This window comes from Epinephelus lanceolatus, chromosome 1, assembly GCF_041903045.1.
Source record: "Epinephelus lanceolatus isolate andai-2023 chromosome 1, ASM4190304v1, whole genome shotgun sequence".
Taxonomy (NCBI): domain Eukaryota; kingdom Metazoa; phylum Chordata; class Actinopteri; order Perciformes; family Serranidae; genus Epinephelus; species Epinephelus lanceolatus.
The window spans coordinates 35,288,775-35,313,624 of record NC_135734.1 but is presented as its reverse complement, the minus strand read 5'-3'; the positions used below and the strand labels follow the sequence as shown (position 1 = coordinate 35,313,624).

The following is a 24,850-nucleotide window of genomic DNA, read 5'->3' as shown; positions in this document are numbered from 1 at the left end:
ATTAGATCTGTGATCTGAGCCCGGCTGGTTCAATGCACATGAAATATATAAATAATAAAAATGAATCAAAACTTAATTATGTGTGACTCAACCGCACACAGTTCATTAATGGTGGGGACTCAACAAGAAGCTCTTTGAACTTTGAGTGTGTGTGTCAACACCGTTGCTAATCGTATCACCCTCAATTAACTTTACTTCTTACTACTGGATAAAGCTCCTCGGAGGGGGGACAGAGTCAGGGGGAGAGAGGGTGAGAGGGAGAGGGGAGGATTTCAGTGTGTGCCCCCTACCCTACCCCATCCCTCCTCCACCTCCCCCCCTATCTCTTTACAGGACTGCCAGCCCGTCTAGAGTTATTCCAGGAATGCGTTGAACATGGCTGCCGCGATGAAGGCGCAGAAAACGGGACTGCTGGAACTTCGAGTGACCGTGGACCGCTGGATCCGGGTGTTGGGTACTCTAACCGAGGACACGCTGACAGTAAACCCCGGGGAGGGTGCAGATGAGCCCGCAAAGCCCAGCCCGAGTCCCGCCGGTGCTATCAACGGAGACCCCCCGAACCTAAGCTCGTCCCCGGTCCCGGAAACCATCACCAACGTGAAGCGCACCGTGCGAGTTACCAAGCAAGATGTTGGAGGACTCGGAATCAGTATCAAAGGTAAAGACATATTACAAAACAATAATATATAAACGGATAACTTCTCTTAACGGCGAGTCAGCGTCAGTTAGCACAAGTTTTTGGCGAGGAGTTGGGAGTGCGACGACGGCGACAACACGACCGTTGACTTGTCAGTTAACTTTAGCTAACTTCAAACTGACCTTTAAACGTGCGATAATTTCAGCTTCGCCATTTTGTTTAGACAAATTATTATTCTCATTTTAACTCACAGTTAATAAATGTAGGACTGTACGTGAGTTTGCGCAGAGGAAAAACTGACAGCTGTGATTATCTCACGCTGTCCCCTCACCTCAACGGGGAACCATTTCAGTGTCCCAGAGTCACCGGAGATGGCAATTAGCTTGTGTCCTGTAATCTCAGGCTAGCTGTGTGACAGTGAGGCTTCACACACACTGTCCCAACACATGGTGAAACTCAAAGTTAATCGGTTCAGGTTGATAAAGGGTGGAAAACACGTTATTTTGATTAGTTTGTGTGATTCTTTTTTCAGAAACACTCAGAACAAGCTTTTTAGGAGGATTTATAGCTAACAATAATGTCTTTAATATCAGTTATAGGTCCAATAGGCTCATTAAAGCCAAAGGATGACATGTTAAAGGAACACTTCACCCCCAAAATGACTATTTGCATATCTTGAATACCTTATCTTACCTTACCATACCTTGAATTTGAAAAGAAAACCTTTCTTGCATGCCTCCATGGAAAACAGTGAACATATTGATATATTGATTGATTGGGGACCATGTTTAACAACAGCAAAACTACAAGCTATCAAAACATCTGCTTACAAACTCTCACACAGCTCCTGCAGTATAACTAAATCATATTTATTCAGTTGTGTGCTCAGTAGTGTGGACTCTGTAGTTTGGACACTTTCTGCGGTAGATAGACATTAGTGCTCTGGAGAAATCCAGTATTCATCTCAGTATCGCCCCAATTTCTGATTAAGTGGAAATGATAACAAAAATATTCATCCCTACAACAGTAAATACTTTTTCCCTAACCTGATATGAAGTGTGTGCTGCACGTGCAAGCATTTTTGATGATCACATCGGACTGGTCCTTTCATCTGATCGCATTTAACCATAGTTGTCTTTGTTTTTGTTGATGGGCGGTGGCTAGTATGTGATGAAATTTAAGTCGTGAGCCATGACTCCTATTCTGGCTCCCAATAACACAACAAGATGACATTTTAAGACTCCTGTGTAGCCTACAGCCCTGTGGTGGCGAGTCGTGTTTTGACTACAGCTAACAATCATTGTGACGTCGGCCTAAAATGGTCTATTTGCTTTGCTCATGGATGTATTAAGAGACCTAGATACAGCATTGGAGGCGGGCCCCTTTTCATTTGTATTAAAGTTGCTAAGTGATGCATGAAGCGAAAAAAGACTTTCCAAATGTTATCAGACCGAATAAATTAGGTTGTGACGTTCACTGATTTAGAGACACATCTTCCCCAATGTTAGTCTATAGGAAAAAGTCTTTTTGGTTTTTCCAATGGCACCAGGTGACGGACCACGAAAATCGCAGTACCATTGTTTGGCCTCTACTTAAATTGGCTTCAAAGCCTGGCACACTTTGCTGCTTTAATACATACACACACTTTTAAACGTTTGACTGCTGGCCTCATCTCTGGGGGTGGGTCTTTCGAGTCAATGCAGCTTTGATTGGCACCTTTTGGACCAATTATTCAAGAGAAATCATGAAAAAGCTACCTGGAGACATGGTGAAAGCTCATCGTACTCCAGACAGGTGCTGTTTTCAGCTCACGGAAAAGGTGAGACTTAAAAGGCAGTATGACCATATTTATTAAGCTTTATCATGATTAAAATCAACCTGATAATAGTGTTTTGCTGACACAGGCTCGACCCTCCCTGGAGCATCAAGTCACAGAATCCTGTCTCTTGCCATGTTTGTGCAACACACAGTGGAAATTCACCCTGATTTCTCTCAAATTAATGAAGTAGATGTTTTCTTGGGTGGTCAAAAGATAAAAAGAGGAAAAAGTGATGGGATCTGGGAGTATTTATTTAAATAATTTATGTCAAAAGGACAGGTATCAGGAATACTGTGATGTCCAAAATACAGTGAGTCTATGTTACTTCCTAAACACATGCAATTTTCTCTTAAAAGCCTTTGTATTGGAGTCTGCTTTGAAGAGAGCATAGAGAAGTTTCACTTTCAGTTCAGTTTTAAATAGTAAGGTTTTGTTGGGAAGTACTGAGTATACGACTGGATAAATGAGACTTGGGTTATAATGCACCAGTGTTTTGAGTGTTTGTAAATGGATGTTTTGATACGGGCTTGTTGATGTTAAAGGTGCTCTCCAATTAGATAGTAAATCGACATGTTTGCAGTTTTGCATGGAGGCATGCAAGACAAAAAATTTTCTTCACCAATTCAAGGTTACACTGTGTGACTCATTTGATACATTTTGTGGGTGAAGTATTCCTTTAAATGTAACACTAATCCTTCTTTTTGTTTGAGATTAATATGAGTTATTCATGACTCCAATAAAATCACTAAAAGCCAGAGCGATTGAGTTGAGACTACCTTCCTGTGTGGTCCCAACATGTTATAAACCAAGACAAACAAAAACATATCAACTCTCAGTAGCTGTACAGTTGTTTTGCATAATAAACACTTATATTTTATCTGTATTTTAATTTCAAGCCATATAGTTGAACGGTGCTTACACCTGCTGTAAACAAAGTCATGTCACTGAAAGGTATGACTGTACCAGTTAAATACTACATAGAGAAAAGTGGAGTCACAGAAACTAGAGTAAATCTATCACTGTTTCCACAAGATATAAACTGCTTTGCTAAAAGATTTTTTTTGCTGATTAACTGTCTTTGAATGAGCAAAGATGCGTCTATATCCCACTGCTGCTACATCATAGTTACACCAGCATTAGTCCTATAACCTCTCCATGGGAAAAGGTCGCGACCTTGCCATATCTTACAAGCCAGGCTTACATACCTGCGCTGTGTACCATTCAGCGGCAGATAAAAGCCTTTTCCCTGTCCTGTTTCCTCGACCTGCAGCAACAGGCTATTATCTCGCTGGAGATCTCAGTATAAAGAAGACTAGGAATGGCTCAGCTTTGGGAAGCTATGTAAATACAGAAGATAAAAGGGACAGCATGGCGATAATGCAGTCTGAGCTATGTTTTGATTTTTATTTCCTAGAGGCATCTGATATTGTTTTCCCATTTTATTTCAGCTCAAATTTGTAGGTTAAACAAGATAGACTGACATTTTTACACTGCTTGTCTGCTTTAAGTTGCCTTTTGCAAATTTATATCACTATTGCAGTTTAGTTGCCAATTTATTCATCTGTCTACCTGGCGTAAACTAGACCTGTTAAGTTGTAACTGCCACTTTTCTTTGGTTTGTGATTCGTGTGGTTCATCACAACAATAATGGTGAATAATGGACCTGCATTGGGATATGTACAGTATGTGCATTGTGTTTGAACGTAAAGCCTGCACCTGTTAACAGGTCTCCAGTCTGCACGTATTGACAGGTGGGGTCGATTTGACGGACAGCTGTAGACTCCATTGTCGTATAGCAAAATGGTTCATCATTGGAGCAGCTGGTGGCATGTTAATATAAGTTCCCCCACGCTGCTACCACCACCAACAACAACAAAGCCAGCCCCTAATGACATAAATGTAATGTCCATCTTTGTAGAAATGGGTGGCTTTGAAAATCAGACAGCATGTTATTAAAACAAAATCATAGCTGGCACCCTGCCGGCGTGACATTGTTGTGATGCCGGGTGTTCAAAGGCGACAATGAAGGGAGGGGAGGTAGAAGGGTCTGGAAGAGGGATAGAAAGAGAAAGGCAAAAGGCTCAAAGAGCAAGCATGAAACATGACTTGGAACAAACCATAGAGATCAAATGAGTAGAAAGGAAGAAAAGATTTAAAAAAAAAAAAAAGGAGTAGGAAATAGTACGGTGTGAAAAAGAAACAGGGAAGCAAATGAAAGTAAAGGGCGAAGTTGTTGTGGGCTAGCTGACACCACATTGTGAACAGCTGAGAGTGAGCAGCCCACAGAAGGCAGTTGTCATTGGCCAAAGATGAAAGCTATGTGGCTGGGAGTGGAGTACTCCACTAGTGTTAATTTTAGGGAGCCCACCCCAGCTTGCAGAGGAAAGCATGGAGGCAGTCAACCTTTACTCTCACATGTCTAAATTTAAGAGGGGAGGCTAGGAAGTGAGGCTCCAGATCTCTAGACAGGCCCACTGGTCAGGGTGAAGTACGGTGTGTGTCTGCAGATCTGGGTGTAACACTTTGGTGTGAGGAGTTGTACCACACTTAAAGTCACAGTGACAGCACCTCAAAAAGATGATTTTTATTTAGCAGCTTCCCTGGCATTGTTTAAACTGTAACAGTGTGTTTTATCCCAGCTAGATGTGACTTCATGCACGTTATAATCAATGCTAGTATTTTTAGAGCAAACATAATGAAGCCATGTTTTGATGCCTCAAAGTCTTTTGTCATAGAACACCTCAGATGTGCACACAGACAATATTTTTTGTCAGGTAACAAGGCGCAGGTGCAGCGTTATGCAACAAATCTATTATTCTCTCCAAATGTGGCTATGCACGTTCGTCAGGAACATGTAACCGCATTATTTCGAAGGTTTGTGTTGTACTTTTTTTTCTGCTGTTTGCTCCAGTGTTCATTAGCACTGCACGCAACTCAGCGGATGAAGTTTGCCCAAGTTAAGTGCTGATCACACTGAATTCTTTGAAAGGAGCATTATCACAACAACACATACTGTTAGCAAAAAATTACCTAATTAGGTACATGTCAGTGTTGTATAAACCAGTACCATTCATTTACCTGTCATGGGGTAGCTCTGGTGGCTCCACCCCACCTCCGCCACCGCCACCCTCCTGTCAGCTGAGTGACGGGCTGCCAGCTGGAGGGTGCTGAACTGTGTTTGACATGAAAAGTTGAAGGCGAAAAAAAAAGGTTGGTGTTGGAAGGGAGTATGGGAGGATTAGGGGGTTGTGTAGGAGTGGCAGACATATTGACGTTATTTTTCCTACAATATGTCAGCGATGTTTATTCAGCAGTCATGCCAGTGAGGGGTATTTGAGATAGGAAGTAAACGTGAAAGTATGGGTAGAAAAGGAACGACAATAAAGGTTGAAAAGGGTGCTGTGTCTAGTGCTTGTCACTGTTGTAGACACTCACCTCTCGGCTGTCCCAAGGTCAGACTTAATAGTTTGTGGAAGCGGAAGGTGAAAAAAATCCTCTAAAGGGATAGATCTTTTGAAACAGGGTTGTATGAGGTACTTATCCTCAGTGAGAGCATTGCAGACAGTAGACATCTGTCTGGAAGCCCCCAGTTTGGAGAAGCAGGCTGCAGTCCAGTACAGGAGCTAAGCAGTGTACTGCCATGCAGGGGTCAGCTACCAAACTTATATTAGCCACCTATGAAAGGCCCCACCTAAAAAAATATCAATATCAGTTAAAATGTATGCTATATTTAGAACATTTTCACTGCTTTACATTACGGTCAAAGCGATTTCCAAGTGGGAACTGAAGTCGTTATATCCCTGTCTTTTAAAGCCTAGTTCACATCACACGATTTTCACCCTGATTTTGCGTCGCGGAGACTATCATAATCTTTTGAGTGTTCATACCTGGCGACTTGCGTTTCTGTCATCGGGAGTCTCGCCAACTGCGTTACGACCTGTGTGTGCACACCACAAGATGTCTCCACCAAGCCCTCGCTGACAGAGCCCCAGATAACGCGGTGACATCACCAAACTTGGAGACAACACATCGTAAAGGCATGGATATTCTTCCCAGTGTTGAATCAGATCTGCCTCCAGGGCCTAAGTCCAAACACTACGCGCTCCCCGTGATCCTGTGGACACCGCCATTGTTGTTGTTGTTTGCCGGCTTGTCAGTGCTGCCAGATCTTGGGAGAGAAACAAGCAACCAGGGCTATGGAAACAAGCCCAAAAGAAGCGACGGATATATATTTAGAGAAAGGTGACGTTTAGAGAGCAAGCCAAAATAAGCAACTCCACTTTAGAAACAAACCCAAAAAAATGCAGCCTGCGACTACCAATATTTGTACGCGACTTTACAAAAAAACAAGCCCAAAGTCGTGGCTAATAAGCGGACCTGGCAACCCTATTGCCGGCTTGTCCTCCTCACATTTCTTCCGTCCTCCTGCACGCTGACCTGGGAAGTATCCCACCTCTTATTGGCTGATGCTCTTTGCCAGTCGTGTCACACTTCTTCAATTTTCTAGCTTGCCAGATATCCAGTCCCAGTCACAGACGAGGGGGCGACTTGCTCGTAGGCTTGTTCACATATGAGGACTCGTCGTGGCAGACTATCTGCAGACTCACCTCCGACCCAAGGTGGCTCCCAAGATCCTCTGCGACGTCAAAATCGTGGTGAAAATCATGTAATGTTAACTAGTCTGAAGCCAGACTCCATAGAAAAAAACAGGGATTTAACATCACTAAACACAGGGGCTGCTGGTCTACCACTGCCTCGATCAGTTATATAGTTTGTGATATTGTGACTTTGGTGTTTTAAAGGGGTAGTTCAGCTTCCCCAGAGTCACACAATAGTACAAAGAAACTAACCTATCAAGGCTGTGGCAGGACCAGCAGCTCCCCTGTGTTCAGCAAGCCAAAATTACTGTTTTTGCCAATGGAGTCTGGTGGTTTTGACGAGAGCATGGTTGGAAAACTGAAGCCAATTATGGCTACCCTGTCGGTATGGGCTGTCTGACGGAAAGGTAAAGCAATTAAAATGGCTGTCAATAGAGACTACATTTAAACTGGTGTAGATTTGGTGGATCTTAGGTGGCTTAAATATGTTTTGCAGCTGCCCCTGTCCACAGCAGTACATCGCTAAGCTTCCATGATGACACTCCTGCCACTTCTCCAAATTGGGAGTGTGCCAGCTGCAATCTCCTGTACTTAATACCCCCACAAACCCCACTTCAAAAAAATCTGTACTATCCCTTTAATCATCACTTACATCAAGTCTTCTCCTTATCAGTCCAAAAATCTACAATTAATATGTGTGATTGGCCGTACATCATTTGGAGGCAGATGCCAAGTCATTTGGACACCAATATAATCCTCTCATCGCTTTGACACCGATGTCACTATTATCCTCCGACTGTCTCAAATGACTGGGCTGTCTTCTACCGACTTGTTTGACCATTTGCTTTAAATAGATCCTCGACATAAATTTCCAGCATTCATCAAGCTAAAGGAGAGAGCACTGCAGTTGGCAAAGTGGGAAGTGCTGTTGTGAGCACTTTATTAGCAAGGGTTTGGTACATGAGATATTAGCATGTCAGTTTTAATGAAGCTGAAAGGTCGCCGGCCGTGTCTTTTACTGCCGATCACTGGTGAAGTCTCAAGACCCTTAAGTTTTGTGGTTGAATCAGCAGCCCAGCAGTAATGTAGTATGTACTGTAGTTGTTTGGCATAGCTTTCTATCGATTTTACTTTCTGAAATGTTTTCATCTTTAGTTAGTGCACATCGGGGAACAACTGTTAACTTTTTTTTTTCCACTGTTAATTCTATAAATACTTTAAATCTATTGGAGCTGTCCTGCACATTTGACCCAGTGGTCATTAATTGCTGGATGCCTGTTAAATCTTTAAACCCTTCATGTAGGCGGTACAGACAAAACGTCTGTGGTTTATGTGTTACTAATTATACTATGGATTCCTTAAGCACTCAAAGAAGATTATAGAGCAATGTAATTCACTGCACTTTCTATGGTAGTGCAAATTAAGGGCAAAGGTATCCTGAAGGTTAGAGGAGTAACTTGGGACTGGGGGGCATTCAAATTCAATCCCCAGATCAGCTGGGAAGATTTGGATGGGGGCGGTAAGCAGGACACTGGCTTCACAGGGCAGCAGGGCATTTAACTTGACATTCAGAACCATACATTTATCATTATTATTTTTCCATCTTAATTGTGTTAGATTAGGGATTTGCCAATAAGTAGCCTACAGGCATCTGTTAGCACAGCTTTTGAGAAACAAGCAGTGTCATTACTTCAAATCAGATTCACTTGCAGACGCTTTTTTCTCATATTCAGAGAAGTATTGCACTGTTAAGATGGTCTTCTAATAAAACAAGGCTGTCTGTGCAGTAGAAAGATGCAAATACTTTTTAAGTTGGTGCTACACAACCAGAGAAAACAGAGAGAAAGGGCTGTGACATTCACTTTTGCTCAAGAGGTAGTAAACCTACAACTACTAGAATACACTGCACCACACCACACCAGACCAATAAATGCTCCTGCCAGTTGGTCAGACAATGCGAGCATGTCTGTTTCAACACATGAAACAATGGTGGCTGGCTGGCTGGTAACAAACAATGTTGAATTACAGTTTAAAAGTAAGCTAAAAATATGTTTTAAGAGAGAAAAATACAATGCAGTAACAGAATCTTGGTTCATTTTTTATCAGCACTGCTTAGCTTTACCGTTTAATTTCCGTAGAGGGGCGGGTCTCTCGCTTGATCCGCTTCTATATTCTCTGTGTTCGTAGTGGCAGGCATACGAAAATGCGGAAGTAGAATCTGTAGTTTGAGGATTTGAGCAAGGACATGAGCAGGGAGATCTGGGTGCTGGTGAGATGGAGGGAAGTTTACCACAGTTCATTTACACATCCTACCAACATTGTTATGATACAGAGCTGGTTGAAAATCTGCAAAGTTGAAACATTTTGAAAGTGGTAGCTCCACTTTTGTGGTCACGTCTTGTCTCTTTTGTTGACTTACTTGGAGATAAATTGCTACAAAAAGCTTCTAGAGTTGGCATGGCACTGTAATCTTTGTTTACAGTATGTCCCTGCATACCGGTAATCTCCTTTATCCTTGATAATGTTACTTATGCTAAAGATGTTTAATTGTTACAGTGTGTGGACAAATCAGCAAACCTAGTGTTCTGCACAGCTGTTTATACAGCATGTCACGTGCAAAATGCAGGGTTTGAAATTAGCACCATCCACTAGGCAAATGCTGGTAAAGATTTACTTCACTCACCAGCCTAAAAACAAAGATAATCTGTTGAGTGGCTGGTAGAGTTTTGAATCCACCAGCTACAGTGGCAGGTGGATGAAAAAGTGAATTTCCAACCCTGATAAAATGTACAATTCATTACTGTTGAAGGAACTCACAGGCTCAGTTGGTGCTGACTCATCAACTGAGCTGTCCTTCTTATCAGTATTTGGGGATTTTATTAGCACAGGACACCAGAGGACCAAGTGAGTGTCAGAGTATCAGAGAGCACTGATCAGACCAGCAGTTCCTCAGCAATACAATCACACATAAAGTTAATAGTAGTAGAGTTGCAGCTTCTCCCCTGGGATATTGTACACACACAGTCTACCATGTCCTCCTACAGAGCCAAATATTTTGGCTGTCCTTGCAAACCCAGCAATCTCCCTTTGTTACAAATCATAGTGAAGTCAGCTTTAACACAAGGCAGTTTGATTTGTACTGCACATTTCATATATGGCATAATTTAAAGTGCTTTACTGAAGACAAAGGGACGACAACAACAGACTGAAAGTCGAAAACATAAAAGTAAAAAACACTTGGACTCAAACATCAACTAGATCTAGCTTTGGCCTAAAATGAATGAGGGAGCATCCAGTAATTTGAACCCATGTGGGAATAGTTGAACTCAGGTTGATGCATACAGATGCGGAAATCATTGGTTATACCTCAGAATAAAAAGAGCAACAAAAGCCTCATTTACACCGAGCAGCATGTTGCAGTACAGTTCAGTTCGGTATGCTTTTTTTCCCGTTTCCTCTGTGAAAAGTTGTGGATGGTACCAATGGAACTGTTCCGTACCGTCCCCATTTTTGGTCCCCCCTCTGTTGGGGTACCTAGCACACAGATCTGGTACTAAAAGGTGGAGCTGTGAACACTGCAGTCTGGTCAATAGCGGATGGTCACTCTGTTCAGGGCTGAGTTGTGGCTGGTTTTGAGGCTCATGTAACCACTGTTCATACCGTGGAGAGTTTTAATAGACTGTACAGTAACTATAAAATGAAAGGATGTTTTGCTGCCTCTTGCAGCAGCCGCAGTCGGAGAAAAAGATAACTTAATTCACTGGACCGACTGCCGGCAACTTTTAAAGTGGAACATTAACTTGTTATATTACTCAATGCATGAGTTGCAGAAGTGACTCCATCAACACACCTTAAATTTCTGTGACAACTTTGACCATTACTTTAGTTTTTATATGGCATACACTTTTATTGATGAGTGGATCTTCAAGTCGTTCCTGTGGGCTCCGGCAACACTTAACCCCTGAGCTTGCCTTAGAAGGCTTAAATCCACAAACCCACACATTTTTGAATATCCCATGGAGAGAGACTCTCACTGCAGCCTGTTTTATTTGGTTCTGAAAATGTCAGCGTGCAGCCTCGTTCTGTGGACGATAAATGGGGTGCAGACTTCCATCTGTGTCACCGGTAATGAGGAAATACAGTGAATGACAACAACCCTGCCTACGTGGAAGAGTACTGTTTGCCATGGAAACGCTAGGGTCTAGGTACCACGTCTGAAGGGTTACTTTTGGTTCCTAAGATACCATAAAAAGTGTTTGGTGGAAATGGGTGTAAAGTTTGTAGTGTTGGCTAGCAGTGTCGTGGCAAACACCATGCTCATAACTTTATGGCCCTTCTGCAGGGTCATCCATGCCGAGCAGTCAGAAACTGCAACCATGTCTCTTTAGAGGGTGTTAGGCGATGCTGAACATTTAAATGATACCCTCCTGTGTCCTCCACTGATTAGCATTATCAAATAGAGGTTAATTTCTGACATGCTCAGGTCTCTCCAGGGTATTTAGCCTAACACATTAAATTGCTCTTTTTTATGAATTCAGTTCTTGTCTGACAGCCACAGCTCCACTTGTAACCACAGCTGCATGAATACTGTATGCTGTATAAATTGAACAGAGACAGAATATTGGTGCTTGAGAATTAGGTACAGTATTCAGATGTCCATTGCAGTGTTCTTTTCCTTCGCACTGTGCAGAACTTCATGTTGTTATCTTTATCATGGCAGAATGTCTTCATGTCTCCATGCCAAATTCAAGTATATTTACTGTGCTTAGTGATTCAGAATATTCTGATTAAAGGTTTAATGAAATATATTGATAATAACAAGTATTACTGAAGGTCCCCTTCACCTCATCCTCACTTCACCATTTCTATCAACACCTCACGATTCAGAGACTCAGTAAGCACAGGCCATCACCTCGCTTCTAACACTCAGTCATGCAGTAAACAACAATCTGATGTCACGGTGCGGTCAAGTAGCTGCTAAATCCCAGCACGTTGATTGACATGCACAGTAGAAGTGCGTGTCATCTCAGCCATGGTGTTTTTGTGTTGTTTTTTAATTAAGAGCATCAGGCAGTGGCCTCCAAAGAAAGACACATGAGTTAAATCTAAAAGGAATCACCCAGAGGAAGCAACCTGTGGAGGATGTATTTAAAATTAATTAAATGTAATCCTCTTGTAGATAATTTCTCACTAGCCTGAAGGCCAGAGTCCAACTGCCAGCTGACATTAATGACAATATTTCTCATGAAGAGTAGAGGCCCACAGCAAGAGGCAGATCCATCAGCTTACTAGCTGACCTTCGTTTAATGAGAGAGAGGGAGAGGAAGGGAGGGCGAGATGGGAAACTGTAGAAGTTAGTACAGGAGGGTAATCGCTGCTGTCTGTCTGTCCTCATATGCTCTCTGTAGTTTAGGGGACTGAGGTCACCTTAAATGCTCTAATTTGAGGATTGCAGTGGTTGGTGGTTGGAGTGGTTGTGTGAACGACATGCAGGTGCTGGACACTGATGATGCACTGTATCTCTAAAATAAATTAAGCTGTTATCTTTGTCTTGGGTTTCTTTGTCAGTTATTATTCCTGGCGTCATTTCCCTCACTGTTACTTGCACACTCTACCTTCCAGTCTGAAGTTGGCATTTGCTGGCAGCATCATATTCCCACAGCCTGTAGCAACATGCCATATTCGAGTTTGTCAGTGTACTGAAGCTTTTAGCATAAGCACTTGCACTTTGCATGGATTGTGTAAGTAGAAAATAACTTAATTCCCAGCTGCTCTGATAAAGCTGATCAGGGCCCAGAAGCTGTACTGTGCAAGTGTGAATGGATGTGACTGTGTATAATGTGCAATTACTGTATGTAAAGCAGCAGCAGGTTCTTGGTAAATGCACAAGATGAAACAGCAACGTTTTTCTCCTCTTGCCATGCAGGTGGGAAGGAGAACAAGATGCCGATCCTCATCTCCAAGATTTTTAAGGGCCTGGCTGCTGACCAGACTGAGGCGCTTTATGTTGGCGACGCCATATTGTCTGTCAATGGTTTTGACTTACGGGAGGCCACACACGACGAGGCTGTGCAAGCTCTGAAGAAAACTGGCAAAGAAGTCATCCTTGAAGGTAAGATATTTTTCATTCAGAAAAAAAAAAGGAAACCCCAAAACTGACTCAGTCTTTCTGTCTTTGTATTCTTTCCATTTTGTCTGTGCTTCCACAGGGTGTCAGAAAACTAGGAGTTAAATCTGAGACACACTTGCAAAATATGTCACTTCTATCTGTGTTGCGTGACAAAGCAGTGCTTCATATGTCTTTAACAATGTAATCCTCAGAGCGGGACAGAACAAAAATCTTATCTTTCACGAAAAAGGAGCACTTCCCTGTCTACACTCCACGGCTCCAAATAGACACATAGATGGAAACGATGGGAACTTTTGATACCTTGATATGTTTTTCCTCTATTTCTCCAGCACTTTACTTGATTTTCCCTTAAGGGCCATATATGATGAGCTGAGAGAGACGATCTGTTAAGTCAGAACTTTGATCAGACTTCCTCGGAAACATCAAAATAATGAGTTGAACTAAAACAGCAAGAGGAAACCAAACGCTCAAATTGTGCGAATATTGTTGTGGCTCACACCTCTGAGCATCTCAGCATGCTAATGAGCAGTCTTTCCGACCATCAAACACTGTTGACACCGATAGAAAGTTCTTTGTTGCCGTTCGCGTCAGAACTGAGCGCTGTGGAGAACTTATAAGGTGAGACCTGCTGTGCATAGGAGGGTTTGCAGTGGAGTCAGCAGGTATTTTCAGGTGTTTTTTTTTCCTTCTCACTTGCTGTTATTTAACTCACATGAGCTGCCAGAGCTCATGTACTGCATCTCTGTCCTTTTTCGGTCTAGATTAGTCACTCGCTGGATGTGTTTATGCATATTTGCCTAAAAGCGCCGGTCTGCCAGCAGGTGTGAGACAACATGGCTAATCTGAGATGTGATCTTTAGCTGTGAGGACACAAGAAAGGGATTTAAAAATCAATCTTTCTTCTTGCCAACTGATTGCATCACAGGAATTCTGCATCTCCCACCAAGCTGACTTAAAGTCACTGGGCTGAATTGGAAATTCGCTCGCTACAAATGCACAGAGCATCTAAAGACACGAGTTTGAGTGATGTTTAATAGAGGACGTTACCACTCAAAAAGAATATGTTTCCATCAGGAATCATAAAAGTCGACGCTTTGTTGTTTTGCTTTTATTATTCTTTCTATTGATCTGTATATTCTCTGTGTCAAAGTCTGTGTTTTGAGAGAGAGCTCACCCACAGAGGCGAAACAGAGGCTAACAGTGATATTCAGTGATGTGAGTTGAGCTGACACTTGGTGCTCTCAACGTATACTTTCAGATGAAAACCTAGTATGTCCAGAAAGTGTTTTCAGGAACTATTAAAAAGCAACCTCTATAACATGTCTTTATACTCTTCTAATAAACTGAAATAAGAACAACTCATTAAATCCGACATAAAGTTTCCGCTTTAGAGAATACATTTAAGAAAGCAACAGTAAGAGCGGAGTTGCCAGTTTTCCATGTGACAGCATTTCTGTGGGTTAGCTCGCACTGTGGGCCAGCCAGCATCAGTAACCTCAGTCAGTGGAGCAGATACAGCTGGAGCTACAGTCAGGGGAAATCATTGCAAATCCCCCTGCCTTACTTGTCCACAGTCAGGCAGAAAAGTGTTGATATCAGACGGCTCAACCAGCGCTGCTCTGTGATCCGTCATGTCAGGAATCATTTCATGGGTTTCCCTTCCCCCTGAGAACCTGATAGAGGAGTGAAGAGACGAAAGAGGCTTGGAGGCTCACTGAGGGGAGAGGGCTGAGTGTGTGTGTGTGTGTTTGTGAGTATTTATTTGATGTCCTGCGATTCGTTTGCTTGTGTCTGCCTGTCTGACCTGGAGATTGCAGGACTCCAGGATGCATATCTGTTGCGAGCGGCTTTGGAGTATTTTCAGGGAATAGAGGAAATAAAGAATGAAAGTTTTTGGTCAACACTTGAGGGCTATGAGCTTTCCAGCTGCAGTCTTTAAGATTCAGATTTTTCTCTTCCAAGACTATTTGTGCATCATGAAAATACTTGTGAATACATATGACACGAAGTTCAAGTAGAATGTTTATTTTGGTTTTGGCATTTTATCAAGATTGTCAGAAACACAGTCAGAAACTAACTCCTTCTTGGCACCACTACAGTGTTAAAGGTCAGGGTTACAGTCTTTCTTACATGTGCGCAGCAACAAACAAGCCACCACCGCTGTGCTCAAGGCACTTTTCATCGCTCTGTGAATCTCATAACACAGACGGCCTTGACTGAGATCAAGGAGAAGCTGCCTCCATCACATTCAAATATCTGGAATATGCAAACAGTAATACTCGAATCTGTCAGATAATTACTTTCACAACATTTAAAGCAGCTACATAGGAAGCCTGATTGACATTCCGTGCTTGTGGCAGGATTTGTTCCTTTTTGACTCTTGGATGTCAAGAAGAAGAATTATTTGATCACCTGTGTTCAACAGATTTGTGCTCACTTAGATTAGCACAATTTTGATTGTTGCAGCAGCACATGTGAGGGATTAATGCTGAGCTCTGCCTCGTACCTGAAGCGCTATAATCAAGGTGAAGAGGGTTTTTAAGGTTAACATGTATTTCTTTTAGTCTGGAGCTAAAAGGTTATCTTCAAAATTGTTAACATGCATAAGATTAAAATGTCAGGAAAGAAAGAAAATTGCTTCTAAAATTGGTTTTGAAAAGAGTTAAGGGTTTCCGGCTGTGCAGATGTGGCACAGCTGGAACTTAGGCCTGTCACAGCAGTTTCTTCTGTTGGATATATTGTCCCAGACTAGTAATAACAAACAATATTATTGGCATTTTAAACCATTTTACGCCACTGCTATATTGATTATTTAATAGCATAGTGATACAAGCGCACCCTTTCAAAGAGCAATGAACTTTTAAAGATGATTTTTTGGGGGATATTTCGCCTTTATTAGACAGCACAGACAGAGACGACATGCAGCACAGTGTTAATTTTGGCAGCTTTTTTCAATTTAGTCGTTGTCTGTAGATGAAAATAGTTAGCTTTAGGCTGCTTTCAGACCTAGAGTTGTCTTGCTTTGGTCTAAATCAGGGACTAATTCTGTTGCAAAGTTGCATTATTGCCTAGAGTTGGTTCGTGTTCTCACGGCAGCATTTACAAGCGGACCAGATCAAATGCCTGCGTGAGAAAGCTGCTCTTGATTGGTCAAAATCCAGGAAGTTAACAAAACCTTGAAGAAGAGTACACTTGTAAGATAAATGTGACACTTTCTAATGTCACAATGGAGGGACAACTACGCAGATTGATTTTAGCGCTGGTCATCGTGGACTATATTGCTGTCATTGTTCATTTTAGTCAAACCATACAGTTTGAAAACGAGGCGCGGCTCCAACTAGAAAACAATGTTTTGATGCAGTGGATGTGCTGAATGTGCATATTAAGGCAGTACAGGAGGAGGTGCACATTAATAATCCTCCAGGACTGTAACATGCTCATGTTTAACCCAAACAATGTGTCATGTGACTGCAGTTGGTTCAGATCAAGGTCGGAGCACTTCTCACCACAAATAAACTGCACCAGAGTTCATTTGTAACTGGACCGAGACCACCTCTTCAAGAAGGTCTTAGTACTGTTGTTTTGCTGTGTGCACACCTGGCCAAACGAACTGCACTGGGTGGGCAAACGCACTTGAGTTTGATCGAAACGAACCAAACAGGGCAGGTGTGAAAGCACCTTTAGCCACATTTTAGTTAATTTATCTGTCATAGTTTTAGTCTACTTGTAGTCGACGACAACTCCAAACCTTGAGTTAATGTTCCTGAGTTTTAGTTGACAAAAGTCATGACATTTTAGTCAGCTTTAGTCAGTACTAAACTAATTCAGTTAGGCTAATACAGGTATCCGCAATTGGAATCAAGGTGACAGGTTGTATCAAGTGTTGAAATTTCATGATTTTTTTTTTTTTTTTTACAGCTACAAATAATTTCTACATATTTACAAACTTGCATTTCACCAGCAGAATTTGTGACTGGTTTAAAGAATGATCTATGAGCACACACTTACTGATCATCATTTCAGAAGCTCAACATGGCTCTATTTATGGTCTTAAAAACTTTGAGACCTTAAAAAACTACTTGTAGACAACTAGACAACTTGGATTTGTACCCAAGTTCACTGTGTCTCTGACTTATCGATCTCACTGTTTAGAAGCAGCAGAATAACTTTATTCTGCAACATGTTAGTCTGGAGGTTTAAACTCATCTTCTTAGAGAGTCAGTAGTTACAATTGGACCTTCAGCTCAGTCAGAGAAAACTCAGCTGAATTCAGACTGTTTACTTAGAGCTCAGCTACACTCACTGATAATCTGCCTGTCATACAGCGATCAAACCATAAACCTTCTCTAAACAGTCTGGATCTGAGTGGAGTCTTGTGAGGATCAACAGATGAGAAGACCAGCAGCTGGAGGCTGCTCCCTGTGCTGTGGTTCAGTGGCTAACAAGCTGAGCTAGCTGCTGACAGCACTGCTCTAACTAACAGACTCCACAAATCCATTTAACGGCTCCACCATCCACTGCCAGACACACAGCACCAGGGATGACGTTTTTGTGTAGGCCGACATGGAAGTTAGTGTAGCTCTGGTTCCCTCATCAAAAAGCCAATAGGATTTTGGTTTTTGGGTTATTGCAAATAAACGTTTATGATACTTACATATGTTGTTCTGCAAGATAAGCTTTACAAATGAACATCACTATTATGAGTTTTGATGCCTAAATGCAGTCGCCAGAAGTGAAAAGGCCAACATTAGGCTAAAAACGAACGACACAACAGTCATATGACTTAACATCCTTATGACAACGAGGCTGTAAAGCTGTGTTCAGCGTGATGATAGTCTGCAGTCTCATTTAGCCACTTGTTAGCAACCATTTTTAATGTACATAAAAGTTTCAGAATTTAAGAGTGGGGTATTTTCTAGGGTTGCGTGATATTGGATTTTTTGCCGATATCGATATGCCAATAACCGTATAACAATGGTGTGGCCGATAACCGATACAGATATCAATATACCCACTTTTCCTCCACCTAATTGTAGTGATCATCAAGTCTTTTCTGCAGAATTAACATAATATTATGCATGCTTACTCTTATCGTGATGGCCCGCCAGCAGATGGAGACGTGAAATACAATGCTTTTTAATATACAGTATGTAATATTCATTTATCATGCTAAATTGTTAAAAAAGCACATTGGCTGATTTTGGCCAATGACATGCCGATATAATCGTGCATCCCTAATATTTACTGACCTATTTAATGTCGTAGAACAAAACATGAAATGCTCTTAAGCTTGTGTTAAACACAGACCTTGTTTCAGGCATCTAACCAAAAACCCATTAAAAAAAACACTGACTTCGAGATGAGGGAGCCAGGAGCACTAAAATGCTAACCCATTTCGTGGTTTTAGGACACATTCCTGGAGCACTCTGTTTACCACTGAATTGACCTATGGCTAAGCCACGCCCCCCTCCACTCACTCGGACAAATTATCAACATTCAGTGACCGGCACTATGGCAGCTGTCACAGTACACGGCATTTCACAGGAGGCAATAAATGATTTTTGGGGACACAATGATCAGATGTCATTGAGAAGTAACCAAAAGGGCCTAAACGTATTGGAGGGATATATTCATCATTTTATGGTTGAGAAGCTTGATGAAAAGCTTAAATTACAAGCCAAAATTTACAGGTCATCTCGTTGCTGTCACCATCAAAGACAAGAAGTTAAAGTGCCACTGAAGTTAAGGTTTTTGGCTCAGAATATGAGAAAAGGATAACGGCCTTTTTATCATCTTTACCAAGAGTGTCTCTCCGTTAGTTTGGTGCTACAGTATTTACACTGAATCATTCAGCATAATGTTTGCCAACCTTTGTTATCTCTGCGATTACAGATAAATTAATGAAGCTAAGCTCCAGAAGTTAACGTTAGCTTAACTAGAGCCCTTTGGACAACAGCTAACAATGATGTATGATCACCAAAGTACAAAACTAGAACAAAATAGACTAATGAACTCCCAGCAAACAAGGTGACCTAATGAACAACGCAGCTGGGAGCTAACGTTAGGCTAACTTTAGCTAATGTTAGCTAGAGATGTTAAAGATAACTTTATATTTCTTTCCAGCAAAGTGACAATACGTTGCCTCAAACACAATGCTGGCTTACCTTAAAACAGATGTAGACATCATTGTTAATCTTAATCACATTGAGTTGATGTTGTGGTCTAATGTTACTGCACAACTTTATCCAAAGGAGACACTTTTCTCGGTTGAGATGTGGTTTAAAGGGTAAAAAATACACCTCGTCGCCCAGCCTCTCAGGATACCTTGTGTTGGAGTTGCATGTACCCCATGCACACTGTTTGACCATTTTTAAACTTCAAATCTCTGAAAAAGCTCATAAAACCGAACAAAACTGACTTTCTGTGATGCATTTCAATGGACATCCAGGCAGAGAATGTCTGAGGGTATGGGAATGGCTATACACACTGTGATTGGCTCATCGCTTTTGAGGGCGGGACTTAGCCATAGGTCAATTACAGCACAAAATTTGCACTAACGGCTAATGCTCTTCCGGTGTAAGTGTTTTGCAGACAAATCATGTTTAAAATTTTTTATCATTGTGTTCTCTTCTGCCCTAATTTGGATGTCCGATAGCGCACCACTAACATTTTAATCCCGTCTCATCAAGGACAACAAAACATACACTTCTTTGTAGTTTTTATTATCAAAGATCTACTTTGAGTTCATCAACGTCTCGTCTTCGCCATGGAAAAAGGTTGTTGATGAAGATTTTTAGTCATAGTTTTTATTAACAAAATTATGCAGCAAAAGTGGCTGGTAGGACTTGAACCCAGGAGGCTAAAGACTATATGGGAGCACACACTCTACCAGGAGAGCTACCAGGATGCCCCGACAATAAGCTTTTAGCTAAACCAGAAATGAAAGTAAAATGTGTCGTAGTATAGTTTTTCTCTGTCCATTCAGCTTAGGCGCTGTATCAAAGTCTTATAATGGTAGGGAAAATGCTTGCTGTTTATTCTGGCATCATATTGGCAAAGACTTTGGGTGACATTGTTATGTGAACAAACACATATGATAATAATAATAATGTACAACATATGGACATGATCTGGATTATTTTCACTGACCTCAATAAGTCGATAACGAAATTATCATGACAGCCCAACTGGAAATACTTTCAGCATTGTTCACTTTATAGATTTTTAATAAATCATCTGATTTTAATGTCCCACACAGTTGCTTAGCAGCCAACAGCAGAAGGAAAGGGCAGCACTGGGCAGCTCCCAGGTGTGAGTATGGATATGCGTAAAAATCTTCCGCCTCCTGCTTTTCCACAAATAAGAATTTGTGCATCGTCAATCCGTTTGTTTGAAAGAAAAAAATAGGCTTTGTATGCGTTTCCAATAGATGTCCTCTGCTCCTCTCTCTGTGTGCTCCTGTCACACCTTACATCAAAATGGTGATGGAATAATCAATGTGAGTCTGTGAGAGAGGAAGAGTAAACACCTGAGAGGGTCGGATAAATATAACTGACCAGATGAAACCATGTGTCCACAGCTGCCTTAATTTCCTCCCAGTGGCATTTACAGCCCGACTGTATGTGTTTATGTATGGGGTGTGTGAGCACATGTGCTGCATGTGTGTGTCTGTGTGGGTGTGTTTTAATAGAGAGCAGTCTGCTGCATCTTCAAGTGTGTTTGTGTGTGTGTGTGGTTGTCTCCTTGTGTGTATGTGTCAGGTCACCTCGACATTTTCCTCAATCACACTTTATTATCACACTTGAATGTACCATTATAGTAGAGTCACAGATTAATACGGGTTAGGTCATAATAAACGGGGAGATTTATTTATCAATTCTGTGAAACGCGTGAGAACATCATGAAACAATTAAACATGGCTTTACGGAGCAAAAATGAACCAATGTGAGATGAAATGGAAATGGGGACAGAAATAAAAATAACTGCAGACATATGAAGCAGTTCCACAGGGAGAGACAGGACAAGCTACAGTGTGTAGCACTGGTCTCTGACCTGTCCCACTGTGTCTCTACCCTATTTTAATTTGGATTCTACTCTCGCTGAAAATGCATCCATCATTGCCACCAGCCTGCCAGCAAAGGTGAGGCATGACCCGCCACTGTATGAAGAAACCATGGAATAAGTAAAGTGTGTGTGTATGTGTGTAAAAGAAAGGGGTTGGGGGTAGGGATAGTTCATTTGGGAAGCTTTTCCCTGGGCAACCAAGGGCTGGTGGAAAAGCACACGCACAAATTATACCACACATACTATACATACTTACACACACGGTGTAAAGCAGAGAGGAAGGATAAATGGGCTGCAAAGGACAGGTCAGGACACTGAGGTGAGTGTGAACGTGGGGGGCAGATGGAGTGTGTGCGTGCCTAGGGAGCAGGTATGTGTCTTTGTATACGTGTAAGTGCTGTTCATGTGTCCTAGGAGTCGGTGTGCTGGTACACAATGTTTCGTAGCACGGGAAGAATGTAACACTCGAACGATTGAGATGGTGAGGCTGATTGTGAGACCCATCGTCTGGATGAGTGGCTGTGCAGAGCTGTTGTACAACTGCTTGATTCAAATACTGGTTACTGGTGGCATACTTGACCCTGGGGGGAGGGAGTCACCAGAGGCCCCATGATACAATATTATCAGGATACTTAAGTGTGATTTTAAATATGTTGCAGTATGCTGATTGTTGCGATATATAGTGATTCATTACTTTTTTCAACTGTAAAATATGTCACGGAAGGAAAACTTTACCAACATCTGTTTTATCTAGTAAGATAAAAAGTTTTCAGTCTGTCCAGTTCACTTTTATTGCAGCAAATTGTATCTAGTTGACTTAAAAGCAATAGATGTTTTTATTAAGTAGGCCACCAAAGGTTTAACTTTTACTTGTAATATTAATAGTTTGTATTAAAAACAAATCAATAATTGGCATCTGTGTATCGTATTTTACTGTATTTAATTAGGTATTTTATGCAGTGTATACTTTAATGATTGTAGTGCTCATGTCACCTGCCCCAGAGACTACGGTTGAAAATTAGCCAACCTGGCTAAACCGGCATATTTACAATAATGTTTATTAATGTGCATTGTCTCTGTATTTTAAACCAATAAACTAAACTAAACTAGTCTTCTGACCACTCAAACCTTCATGTTACACTCACATACTGGTGGCCAAGGTTACCGTACAAGGTCACACACCAATGGAACAGCCATTGGGAGCAAACTGGGGTTCGGTATCTTGTCCAAGGATACTTCAACATGCTGGCTGGAAGAGCTGGGGGTCGAAATGCTGATCTTCCAATTAGTGGACACTGGGCAACCCGCTCTTCGTCTGAGCCACAACTGCCCTGGGCCAACACTTTTAAAGCACTTTAAAAAAAAAAAAAAAAAAAAGCTCATATAAAGCTAAGTCGTCGTCAGATGATAGCTGATGGGTTTTCATTTCGGCCAATGCATTATGCTTCCCCACATGGACTGTTTATCTCCCATTAAAACATGATTGGTCAATACTATCTTGGACTACAAATGCAAACAAGAACACTTTTGATACCAAATTCTTGTCCTATTGCCAACAGATTCTGCATACATATGCAGATATCTATTTATAGAGATTACTACACCAGACATCTGCTCACTACACCGGATCTCCAGAAATATTGGCTGTTGCCCCCAAAGGCTTATCATCATTAGACCAAAAGTTGAGGGGTTCCAAGATTGCTAGCTTGGTGGCTAAAGGCCTTGGTATGTTCAATACAAACTATTTTGTGCAACATGTCAGACCACATCTGAATGTAAAGGTGTCTACCATCGTATAGAGGGAAAAGATAGAGATTCAAATAGGGATAACAGTCCACAGTCTCAGACAGTCTTTTCTTGAATGTATTCATGGTGTCTGTTCACACAAGAGTACTAATAGGAAGTAGTTACATAAAGGTTGTCAGTTTCAAATTGTTGCCAGACGCAGCCCTTCAGTTCTGACTTCGGAAATGGGTAGTGATAGAGGGTTTTAGAGACTGTTAAGCACAGTGACTTTAAGGCTGAAGGCCTTGGTGGAGGTCTGCGCTCTCTGAGTGCCCTTCTAATTTTATTTGTTTTGTACTATTGTTGCATGTGGGGAGCTCTTCCCTCTTGGTACTTAAAATGGTTGAAACATAATATTAATAAGTGTGAATCTGCAGTAGCTGTAACCTCCATGCAAAGCTCAGGCTCCCAGGGCAAAAACTGTGGCCACCAAATTTTGTCGACAGACCAACCGACCATCCAAACAACCGACAGAGTGAGCTATAGAGCTCCTGGCGGCAGTTAAAAAGTACATTTTGGCCCTTGTCTACCAAGAAGGTTTGAGGGTCTTGTTCCATGTAGTTAGGTCCATTTTTGTACTTGATGAGGGTGTGAGCGCTTAATGTCAGCCTGAATTTCAATAGAATTTACTTGGACATCCCAGGGGGACATAATTTCCTGCGTGTCTGTGCATATACGTGTGTGTGCACAAGAGAGCATGAGGGACAGAGTCACGGGGAGAGAATTTCCTCTTGCCAAGACATTTCTGGACACTGCCGGTCCTTTCTGCCCTGTCCTTTTCATTAAGGTAGTTGTGCTCAGGCTCAGTGCGCACACACACATGGATTAAGTAGGCTTAGTTACGGAAGCTCCACGGTTGCAGTCTTCCCCTCGTCTAGAACTTCTTTTCGCAGGACATGTCTTGTTATTAGCTGTATCAAGTCTCCTGATTTCTGTTATTCCCATCGGGCTGTTGGCCAATGTGTAAGCATGAACTGTTGATCAACACTGTGCAAAGTTCAGTGTGTTTGGGAAAAGTATGTCACGTTCAAAGCCAAAAAACAACAATGTGCAGGTTTTAAAAGAATATCATTTACATGTTTTGGCTCGTTGCAGCTTGCATCACGATTGAGCAAAACATCAAACATCTACTCACAAATTTAATCTCACTTGCTGACAAATGTGTCAACAGAAACTTTTGCTTGATTACCTCTTTGTTTCAAGCTGTGTTTTAAGATAGATTAGGGTTAGGGTCCATGAATATCTGAGTTTGGAGCTCCTGTCTAACTACTAAACTAATGGCCAGTGAAGGAGGAAGTTGGACAGAGCAGCACACTCAAATCCTAGATGCATGATTTTTATTTTTAAACTTATAAATCCACTTTTTTTGGTCACATTTTGCCTCCATCAGGAGAAGTAAAACACCTGTGATCCTGTGTGACACACAACAGGTGATTCAAATCAAAGAGCTCACATGGCAATCAGCATGAACATAGACCTAGAGTACACAGAAAAGTAAACCAGCAAAGGCAAGCTCCCAAAACAGTCTGCTCAGTTTGAACATTTGCATCCACTTGTTTTCCTACTTTGATGTTTCATATGTGACTTTCTTCTTTGCTGATTCCTAGATTGTGGACATATGGACATGGAAGGCTTCTCTTGGCAGTGAATTACCTCTCTATGTGATCCGTTTCTTTGTTCATGTTGATTGCACAGGGATTTGAAACACCTGTTCCACACACAATGTATACCACTCAGAATGGCTTGTCTGGTTTCTTCCAATCCTAAAGAAAGCAGTAGAAACACAGATGCCCAGAACTCAGTTATGAGACGCGCAG

The 24,850-nt window shown here is 41.7% G+C and overlaps 1 protein-coding gene across 1 annotated transcript in view; it reads left to right on the top strand.

The window, feature by feature from the left end:
* The first annotated feature begins 274 nt into the window (after positions 1 to 274).
* The window catches only part of snta1 (syntrophin, alpha 1), a 59,898-nt gene continuing 35,322 nt past the window's right edge, over positions 275 to 24,850 (top strand). Inside the window, exons 1-2 of the mRNA XM_033627590.2 lie at positions 275 to 658; positions 12,981 to 13,166. Coding sequence (XP_033483481.1) covers positions 376 to 658; positions 12,981 to 13,166 — 469 coding nt within the window. The 5' untranslated portion in view covers positions 275 to 375. The remainder of the gene's footprint in view (positions 659 to 12,980; positions 13,167 to 24,850) is intronic.